Source organism: Pygoscelis adeliae, unplaced genomic scaffold (genome assembly GCF_000699105.1).
Source record: "Pygoscelis adeliae isolate BGI_AS28 unplaced genomic scaffold, ASM69910v1 Scaffold41, whole genome shotgun sequence".
In the NCBI taxonomy this organism is placed as follows: domain Eukaryota; kingdom Metazoa; phylum Chordata; class Aves; order Sphenisciformes; family Spheniscidae; genus Pygoscelis; species Pygoscelis adeliae.
In genome coordinates this window covers 366,891-377,848 of record NW_008824373.1, presented here as the reverse complement: position 1 = coordinate 377,848, position 10,958 = coordinate 366,891, and the positions used below count along the sequence as shown (strand labels likewise).

General features: G+C 35.6%; 1 protein-coding gene across 3 annotated transcripts in view; it reads left to right on the top strand.

Moving 5' to 3' along the window:
* Window positions 1-235: 235 nt before the first annotated feature.
* MAP3K7 (mitogen-activated protein kinase kinase kinase 7) overlaps window positions 236-10,958 on the top strand; it is a 33,918-nt gene continuing 23,195 nt past the window's right edge. For 2 of the 3 annotated variants that reach the window (XM_009320124.1, XM_009320123.1), the window contains exons 1-8: window positions 242-348; window positions 2,036-2,101; window positions 3,014-3,059; window positions 3,730-3,868; window positions 4,977-5,101; window positions 8,534-8,662; window positions 10,050-10,180; window positions 10,585-10,666. In XM_009320124.1, the coding sequence (XP_009318399.1) occupies window positions 3,026-3,059; window positions 3,730-3,868; window positions 4,977-5,101; window positions 8,534-8,662; window positions 10,050-10,180; window positions 10,585-10,666 (640 nt within the window). In that variant the 5' untranslated portion in view covers window positions 242-348; window positions 2,036-2,101; window positions 3,014-3,025. Of the gene's footprint in view, window positions 349-2,035; window positions 2,102-3,013; window positions 3,060-3,709; window positions 3,869-4,976; window positions 5,102-8,533; window positions 8,663-10,049; window positions 10,181-10,584; window positions 10,667-10,958 lie in introns of all 3 variants that reach the window. The other variant, XM_009320125.1, reaches the window with a different exon arrangement.

The window sequence follows — 10,958 nt, the reverse complement described above, 5'->3', positions numbered from 1 at the left end:
TCCTATTTCCTGTTTTGTATGTGTGTTTTCCTATTTCTTCTGTAAATGATCTCTGGAGGAAGCTCAGCTAAGCTCCAGTCATGCTTTGACAGCATAATATTAAATTGCTGCTGCAAAACACAATTCTGTGTGTCTTTAGTTTTCTAAGGTAAACTCCTTTTCTGTTTGTGAAGTCCTGCACAGCAAATGAAACCATTTCAAGTTTTAACTCAAGTGTTTCATATTATCTTGTTCTAGGTTGTTGGAAGAGGAGCCTTTGGTGTGGTCTGCAAGGCAAAATGGCGAGCTAAAGATGTAGCCATTAAACAAATAGAAAGTGAATCTGAAAGAAAAGCCTTCATTGTAGAGGTATGGTAAGTTTGCTGGAAAACGTGGGGTTTGGTAGAGCTTGTTTTCTTAAATTCATAGGTGTGTTTAGCGTACTAAAAGCTATGTCTGTATTGCAAGGTAAATGCAGCCTGTGGTACCCAGTACAGGCCTGAACCCCTTGTCATGCAGAACAGGACACCTGCCAGAGCACATTGCAGCTTCTTTAGTTCGCTTCCCATGAAAAGTGGAAGGCAAGGGGGGAGAGAGCAGGGCACACAGGTCGGGGCAACACTAGTTCCTGGATTGTGTCCCGGTGTGGAGTCAGGCTGCAGCTGAAATACCCACCAAAATCCTGGAGCTGATTAAGACTTCCAGGGGCTACAGCGTAGGTTCTTCATACGGTCAGGTCCATACTTGAAACTGTTTCTTAGTTTCTTCAGCAGTTGTAATCACTTCATTATTTTTTCTTGCATATAAGTTTATTAATACATGTAACTCATCTAAGGGCAATCGTTCTTTCCGTTAACGTCTACTTCTGCAGAAAGATCTTGAGTAGTTCAGATATACCGATAAACTTCCCAAGATACATAACATTTTCTAGAATCAAAAGTTAGCCATGTTATTTAAATGCGATATATTGTGACGTGCTGCTTAGTATTTAGTCAGTAAGAATCTAGGATGTTCAAGATACACAAAATATGTTAAAAATAAATCTCTTAATTTTGGAACTAAATATGTAACACACTGAAGGGTTAAAGGAAGCATATTTGTAATAGGCCTCTCTGTGTAAGTATTTATATGTCGTTTATTACCATGGAAAGTTTTTAATGTTATTAATCTGAGTCTAATTTAATACTGAGCAGATCTGATCAGTCTCTTAGCATTTTTGTGTTTGAAAGAGATCTGAGAAGATAAGCCCAGAAATACTTCCAGTAATTACTGGGATTCAGGAAACTCTACAAAGTGCAAGCATCAGTTGTGATACTCCATTCTGTTTTTTTAGAACTGCTGAAGCGTACAGAAAAAATAACATTAGCTCCCTTGACAACGAACAGCATAAGCAGCCCCAGAAGTCTGTGTAAAGGAAAAAAAAAATCATTTTTCCTTCTCTTCTACTACCTACTGGTAAAGAAGAATTCTGTGCAAAATAGTCTGGTTGTCAATTAGGACGAGCAGCAGTAGGTTCTTGGAACAATGTCACATGAACACTAAACTGGCTGGCTTATTTTTATAGGATTGTGGGTTTGGTTTGGTTTTTTTGGTTTGTTTTTGTTTGTTTGGTTTGGTTGGTTGGTTTTGGGTTTTTTTTAAGAACAGTAATTTTCTGTATTGTGAATAAAGCCAATATGATTCAGATTGTTTATCAAGTCAGACAATCGGGATTCCAAAACTGGAGGCTCCAGGAAGAGCACCGAACCTATAGAGGTCATAGTTGCACACTGTTTATGACTTGAGTGATTTTTACTACACCATGAAAAAAATATTTTCTTTAAATTTAATTTCCTTAAAATTTCTTTTAAATACAGTTCCAGTTAGACACAAACCTAATTATATAAATTAAAATGCAAACAGGGATATTAGTCTTGTAATTCCTAAAATCACCGTCTAGGGTTATGCAGATATATAAAACTGTAATTGCTGTTGTGGTGTATGAATTATAGATGTGAAAATAAAGCAGTAGCCTTTTTTTCCCGTGGTTTGAAATGAAGTGTGATTTGTATTGCAGCTTCGACAACTGTCGCGAGTAAACCATCCCAATATTGTCAAGTTATATGGAGCCTGTCTAAACCCAGTAAGTTATAGATTTGTCAGTATGGCGAAAGGTATCTATCTTAACATATGCAAGCATCAATGCACAAAATGTGTATTTTATATACAAAAATGTATATTTTATATATATTTTGTATGTTTTAGCCATAATAAGGAAATATACAGATATGTAGGTTGGTTGATATTTTCAGGGTTTTGTTTTTTCTTTCCCCTGCTATGAGAAATAAATTCTTTCAAGAAAACCCCAAATGCTGTTTCTAAACACTGATTATACTTCAGTTTGTCAGAACAGCATCTGGTGTATTGCATATGTACTGTCATTCATATCTACAGTCCTATTAATTGCAAATCAGCAATATGAAAAAGAAAATACATTAGCAACACATGATTCATAGCTTGTAAATCAGTTCCTATTCTCATATATGCAATTTTCAGGATTTGCTTTCTTTCTGCTACAGCTGCAAACAGTCCCACAAATTCTTAAAGCAGAAAAGCAAGTACTGTGACAGGACAGATGTATCCTTAGCTAATTCTAGTATGGGCTATTGGTTAAAATAATGCTGCATCCCTTTTTCCTTAGTACTAGTGAAATTCTTTTGACATGGTATTTAAAATTTTTTGTAAGCCACTAAAAAAAAAAAAGGCAAATGACTTGCAGTTTGAAGACAGCATTTGCTTTTCAAGATTGGGGGGGAGGTCATTCTCTTCTTTCCTAACTTACAGTGGGACCTAAGTATAAAACTGATTTCTGTTTCTTAGACATAAACATGTACCATTCAGACTGACTCTTTACCTCATAGATAAATTTTCCATTAGCTTAGGTATGAAGACTTTGCAGTTCCTCTCAAAGAACTTTCTTTTCAGTTTACAAAAGCTGTTTTCCGCCCCTACATTTAAAACATACCTATTTTTTATCCCCTCTTCCTCCTGAAAGGTGTGTCTTGTTATGGAGTATGCTGAAGGAGGTTCTCTGTACAATGGTGAGTATCATTTCAACATAGTGTCTTCCTGGAGCTGAAGTGCTAGTGTTAGGGCGAACGTGATCTAAAATATAAAGTTGTTTCATACATGTCTCCATCCTTGGAGATACTTAGAAGCCACCTGGACACAGCCCTGGGCAATTGGCTCTAGGTGGCCTGCTTGACCCTGCTTGGTGGACCTCCAGAGGTCCCTTCTGACCCCAACCATTCTGTAGTTTTTTGAAATTCTTAAAATAATTTTAAGGAGAAAGGAGTGTGCTTTTAAAAACCACTTTTCAGTCCACTGGTTTGTTTCTTTATATCAGTTTGTTATATTTTATACAAGTCACTTAAGGTTTTCCAGTGGAACATCTGAAAAGAGTCTTCCTTAACTTGTAAATTCCCTGAGCATTTGTTTAACAAAGACTTTACCAGAGATAGCTAAGAACAAGCAACACCTTTCATATTGAATTTTAACATGAAAAATTATGAAAAACGTACTAAAAAGCAGAAAATATTTTGACATTTCCATTATTTTAACAGTCTGCAGAAGGATATTTTCAGTTGCAGTGATGAGGCATTGATAATTCCTTAGATTCCATAGAGCTTTCTGACTGGTATGTTGTTAACTCTGTTGTATCTGTTGTAATATGCAATAAAGTTCTTTTTAGTTTGTGCCTTTGTTTTGCAGTGCTGCATGGTGCTGAACCTCTGCCTCATTATACTGCTGCACATGCCATGAGTTGGTGTTTACAGTGTTCCCAAGGAGTGGCATATCTCCACAGTATGAAACCAAAGGCTCTAATCCACAGAGACCTGAAACCACCAAAGTAGGTTTCCGGCTTACAATTGGAATTTAAGATCATTTATAATAATTTCATTGCATTTTGAAAGAAATACCAGTTGATAGTGACTTTATTGGATGTACTATATTCTAAATGAAAGCTGTGCATGTGAAACTTCAGTTACAGAATGATGGTGCATGGTACAGGAAATGAACTGTACTCAGTTACTTTCTGTTAAACTGGAAAAATGTCCTGCTCCTGCCCTGCATCATGGAAGAGGATTTTGATAGGGACAGGACTTCTAATCAGAGGCATTTAAAATGGCCCAGTTTTACAATGGGTTGTGGTGTTCAGTAAGAGAACGTTAGGTGGGGGAGTTGTTTGGTTGCTTGGTTTTAACGTCATATTTAATCTGATACATTAGAGCTCTTTCCCCACGTGGCCATCCTCCTCTATCCCCTCCTTCTGCCTGTTCTACTACCCCTGCCAGAATCTCCCATCACTTTCCACTGAAACAAAAATGAATAGTTTTCTGCCTAGTCAGCTTGTTGATCTGATTCATTTTACAGCTTCAGATTAGGTGGAAACAGAGATTTGAGGATCAGCAGGATCACACCCTTTTGGTGGTAGCCTGCAGTTATTACCAGATAAAATTATAATGTGAAGCCACACTTTAAATCTTGAATTCTTTCTTATATCCCCAGTTTTGATTTAGAGAGCTGTTAACATGTAACTTCAAGTGCTTTCATTTAAATAAATAGCTATGTTGACTGACATTAATGGGAGTCTTGATGGTTCTTCTTTTGATAGAATTGTTACAGCACTTGTTGTTTTTCAGCCTCTGGCATCTGAAAGACTAATTTTGTCAATATATGCTTAATGGTTTACTATGGCTAAAGATATTTATTTAAAATCTAGCATGTAGAAATCCTAATAAATTACAATATATATTTGATTATTTTAAAATATTTCATATGTTAAGATTAGGCACAGGTGACCTCATTTCTCAAATCATAAAACTAAAGCACTGAGAAGCAAAGCCTTAGATATTCAACTATACTAGAATGATAGTTGTTGGGATAAAAAAAATCAGTGGTTTATTACCAGACTACTTCATCCTACAATTTTAATTTGTTTTTTTGCTCTTTGACAGTTTGCTCCTGGTAGCTGGGGGGACAGTTCTAAAAATCTGTGATTTTGGTACAGCCTGTGATATTCAAACACACATGACCAACAATAAGGGAAGTGCTGCTTGGATGGCACCTGAAGTTTTTGAAGGTAACAATAATTTACAGTGTCAATATTATCTGTTCTTTCTAGGGATGCAACTGTGAATGAATTTGGTGTAGAAAAAGAGCATCATGTAACCTTACTTTATTTCAATCAGTGTACTAAAGTTTGAGGTAATAGCTGAAAGACTCTTCGCCGAAGTCTAACGTTTATTTAAAAAATCTGTATGATTGTATGTTGCCAAATAATTAGTGAGATTTTCGAAGAGCAGCACTGAATTGACTCTATCATGTTAGTATTAGTTAATTACATGAAGATGTAGAACCTCTGTTTGTGTCATTGCTGAGATTTACATAAGAAGTACCTTTAGACAGCTGCTGTTTCTTATTTTATAAGCAAGTAAAACACAGCCAGAGGGCTATTTCCCCAGGATTGTGCTGTTTCCGAGATTCTTAAGTCATTTCAAACTCTTCTGACATTTAAATACACTGTCATTACTTTCACTCCCTGTTCTGATCAGCTTTTATCTTTAGACTTTCCCTGTTAGTGTCTCTAAATTGAACATAATTGCCTTCATTTTCAATCCCCCATTTTCTTGTAACTCCATCTTCATCTGCTTTTTGTGTAATCTAGAGATTGGATGTACTTCCTCTTTCCTTGTTATTAACAGTTGATTTAGTTAAGTAGGAAAACAAACTATTTCTTGGAGTGTAGCTCGGGAAGACTGATGACACTTGATAATTAGATAGGTATAATTGCTGCATGATTATCAGAGGAATAGTCCAGTCAATATTAGATTGCAAATTAAACGCCTTTTAGCCAGTCAGTACCTTAAATTATCATTGTGATTAGCAGAGTGGTCTGGAGAAGTCATCTTCCTGCTTTAGGAAGCAAGTGTCCTGGTTTTGATGTATTTGGCAAGTGTCTAAGTGCTGCAGTGGTTTCCCAGATTCTGGATCCAAGTGGCCTTTTTTCTTTTACTGTCCTTATTCCAGAGAGAAGCAGCAAATTATATATGTCCATATATGTTTTTAGGGGGTGTTTTCTCCTGAACGCAACCTTTGGAGCTTCTGTTTTGGAGGTACCTTTTTCTCCTGCATATTGCTTAGAGGACCCACCCAAGGGTGATCTGTTTCATTCTGGTGCCTCAAAATTTTCCATTATGTCACTTTATATTGAAGCACCTACTCTATTTCTTTAACTCTAGCTAGGAATGCTTCTTTTCTTAACATTTGTTTACTATTAAATGAAATTGTATAAATAAGAGAGAACTTTTTCTTTTAGAAATAAACAGTTGGACAATCCATGTTAAAGCTAGATTTTTTTGAGTGAAAAATCTTAATCTAAACCAGATTTTGAAATAAGTATATTGTAGTAGGGATTTACGGTGCATATCCTAATTCCTCTGGTGTATGAATTCAGCTAGGCAGAACAAAGAAATCTTGTATTGCAAATTTATTGTTGGACAGCAGCAAAAGCCTTCAGTTTACAGTTGGTTTTATGTACTTTTATCTGAAAGTATTTACTGATAATGACACAAATCTTTATACAAGTATCAAGGAAAGAAAAGAATCTAGTATCTTCTATGATGCAGCATACCAAGATACTCTTGAAACAGTCATTAAACTACTAAAATTATCATGTCAAATATCAAAATTGCTAAAATTTTTTGTTTGTGTATGCTGCTGCATCAGAATTCAACAATGGAATAAATGCTAATATTATTTTAGTACCGTTCTAACACTTTTGGCTGAGAACAATAAAGGCACAAGAAGTATCTGTTGTAGATGGCACAGTGCTCATGAAAGTAATTGCCCTAATATTAAGATTTTTTCCCCCCATTTTAAATATTAGGGCACCTAAAGCCTTGTACAGATCAAACGATCTAAATGAAAGCAATATAATTTAGGTCAGGATAAAGTGTAAGAGAGCAAGTGCTCTAGTCTCAGAACTCCCTTTAGAATGAAGTATTTTAAAATTGCTTTGGGATAACGAAACAATACAGAATACTCTCTCATTTCTTTTGGACTCTCAGTTTTCAGAATTAGTCCAAGACTTCTCAGCCACAGAATAGAATTTCCTTGCTCAAACAGGAGAATAACACTACTTCCCTGTCATAGGCAGTGTTTCACGGAAGTGCTGTGGCTGCATAGACGAGAGGGACCGTTCTGCTTCCCTTAGAAATCTGCTATTGTTAACAAATACCTTTTTTCCCAGCACCTTTGGAAAAAAGCTGACTGATAAAGCTGACTTTGCTATTCCCCTTCAGTAGCTTTTGCACTCATTAGCCCATTCAGCTGCTTCGATACAGGTGTAAAGAGTTTTGGAGATGCCCAGTTCTTAAAGAGTTTTGTAAAATCAGTAGCCGGGAGAAGTCCAAATTAGTGCGTTCACTTAGAGAGGACTTGTGGTTCATGCTGCAGCCTGTCTCTCCTGTCTGCCTTGCAAACTGGCTGGTCTGCAAGAACTGGCCTGAGAACACGCTGCTTTCCTTGCACAGTTTGTCAGAGGTATGGGGGCAGAGGAAGATGGCTCATAGGTAGTGTGGAGCCTGTTGCAACCGGATGCTACATGATGGGTATCCACGTGAAACTAGGCTGCTTTAATTTCACTGTTTATGAAATTATTTGTCTTAATGGTGCTTTCTGATTATATATTAACAAAAAAATCTCTTGGCCACTCGATGCCAATTTTGATCCTTGTTTGAAGACAGATGAGCAAATCTCTATCATTTATAGTCACGCATTTATTATCATGCCATTAGCCATTCGCATTTCTTTTTAGTATTTGCATGAGTTATGGTTACAGAACATACATTCTTTCTTTGCAGTCTCTGAACATTTTTATTCATTATTCTATATCACCTACGTGTCTTCTGCAACTTTAACAGGAGTCTTAGAAATACTGAACTTATGGTCAAAGAACTTTAAGTAATGACATGACAAAAAGAGTAAGAATAATAAACAGAGAGGAAATAAGATGGTGAGGAATTGAGGAATCTGCTGATTTGTTCATATGGTAACTTACTAGTTCTGCTAAAGACCTGTAATTAATAAAGAACAATGGATATGACAGAAATGTTATTGGCTGGCATATTGTGACTAATATGGAAGAAGTGAGTTGAAGAAGAATATTTAGAGGAAGCAAGCATAGTCAGTTAAATCCTGAATGCAAGAGATCTTTGAAACTTAATAAATTGCATTTTATATTATGTAAGAAAACTGACATATTTTATCATTTCAGGATGACTCCAAGTGAAAAGGATTGATTTCCAGAGAGAGGCATTCTTAACGATCCTACTGTCAAATGATTTCAGACTTAAGTTAGCGTGAATCAGCCAGCCTTAGAAAACTGTTTTTTCTCAGGAAAATAAATGTGAAGTGAAAGGAAGCATATAGAGCTATTTATCAGCTCAAACTGTACTTCTTTTTAATGTGTTATATAGAAAAGAGACAAATTATATTGATGGCTTTCTTCCAGGTAGCAATTACAGTGAAAAATGTGACGTTTTCAGCTGGGGTATTATTCTCTGGGAGGTAATCACCCGTAGGAAACCTTTTGATGAGATTGGTGGTCCAGCTTTCCGTATAATGTGGGCAGTTCACAATGGTGAGTTGAAAGTACTTTATTACATTTGAAGTTGTGTATTTGACCTATAAATTTGCTAAACACTCTTAACTGTGCAGCTTTAAACTACTAGTTTTTCCGTTTTATACTTCATTAAATACGCATTTTTGTCATAAAGACTTAATAGTTAGACACTGCCATTTTCGTGGAAGATGTAATTAACAAACAAGCAATGAAGGCCGGTACTCTGCCTGAGTGTCATTGCTTCAGTACTAAATGACAGAAGCTTAAGATGGGCACAGGCATCCTATTCAGTGAAGAAGAGAAAAGGGCAGACAGTGATAGGATGGGTGAGCATTATAGTCATAATAATGCACAAAGATAGATGTTTGCACATGGCATTTTTAAATGAAGAAAGAGATTCTCCATTTCAGTTTCTCAAGGACATGAGTCATTGAGATTAGGAGCGATGAGTGCCTAGCATAAAAGCATTAACTGTAAAAGTAAGCATAAATGTAATAGTCATAAATCAGAAAGCCTTGGTAAGATGCGTGAGTATCCTTTCGGGGAAGACGAATTCCCTATCTGTGCCTACTTTTGCTTTAAAAACTTCTCTCTCTTTTTTTCTTTTTCTCTTTTTCCTTTTTTTCCCTTTTCCTCTTCTCCTTCTTAGGAAGGAAGTGTTAGTGCGCTTCATCTCACTTGAAACCATTGTGGCACTCTTATTTCATGTATTACTTGTTATGGTTAATACATTTTTAAATACTTGCTGCTTTCTATGCAAAATGTCACTACATCTCATGTATTAAACACAACTGGATGTCCATTAATTGTACTCGTTGTTGAAATAGTAAAAAGAGTAGAAACTTGAACCAAAAAACAGGTAATTAAAAATGTATATAGGCCATTAAAAAGTCACCTGAAATTGGTACTTCCAGTGCTTAATAATTTTTCAGGAAGTTCTTAAGACCGAAATCAGCCCTCAAAAATACTTTTTTTTTTCCTTTTTTTTTTGTTTCTTTTTTTTTCTTGTGAATACAGTGTTAGAAACCAAAGACTGTTACTACTTGCTTCCTAGTTTGGTCTAGAGTTTTAATCTTCAGAAAGTGGTAACATATTCATAGCCATTGTAATATGTTGTATTTGGTCAGTCAGTGAATTTATTCAAACCACTACTGAAGGAAAGGCTTAATTTTCTTTCTACTTGTTTGTATGTAATTGTAACTTGTATGTGGTGCAAAGGAACTTTTTTGTTAGTTTTTTGTTTGTAAGAGAGAAAATTAAGTACAGGCCAGTACTTTCAGACTACAATTAACTATATGTTTTCCTCTATTTATTTAGCAAAATACTGGAGAGAGAGATCAGTCACTGTCAGTCGTCCTATAGTCTGTCTAACAAATTAAGGGTTTTTTTGTAATTTCAATTATAGGTACTCGACCACCACTGATCAAAAACTTACCTAAACCAATTGAGAGTTTAATGACCCGCTGTTGGTCCAAGGATCCCTCACAACGACCATCTATGGAGGAAATTGTTAAAATAATGTCACACTTGATGCGGGTATAAAAATTTATTTTAGTATCTTAATCCTTTCTTAACCTATTAAGTTGGGAAATTGAATTATAAAAGGTATGCCTTTTATCACACTCTAAAGGCGGGCTTGCATGTTTTCTCTCTCTTGTTGATAAAAATTATCAAATTATTATAGTAGAGAAGGGAAATCGTTCCTCTCCTTATGGGAGGGGTATACTAACTCATAACAGATTTGGGGAAATTCGTAAAAATAGTCATAGATGTATTTTAATGTATTACTAAAAATAATTGCATTTATTTCTCTTCTAAATAAATTATTATAAACATGATACATAATTTATATTTAGAAATTATTTTATGATGTACTATTTAAATAATTTTAAAACAATCGTTAATTACTTTTTTATCAAATCATTGCTGTTTTTTCACAGTACTTTCCAGGAGCTGATGAACCTCTGCAGTATCCTTGCCAGTATTCAGATGAAGGCCAAAGCAACTCTGCCACTAGTACAGGTACACTTATATAAGTAAGAGAAAAGAACAGTTACATGAAATGATGCAGATGGATTATAAAGCACATTCTCATATTGATTTTGAACTCAAATTGGGAAGGGTAACCCTTCCAAAATCTTAGGCATTGGCAGGAATCTATTTTTTTGCTAAGACCTCAGACCACATCGTATTTAGTGTTCTCAGCCAAATGGTTTTGCTGAAGTATGCCTTTAATGGAAACAAGCATATAATAAAAGCTGTCTCCGAATGTCTAGGTTTAAGGTCTCCTCTTTTTTTTCCCCCATGAAGGTTG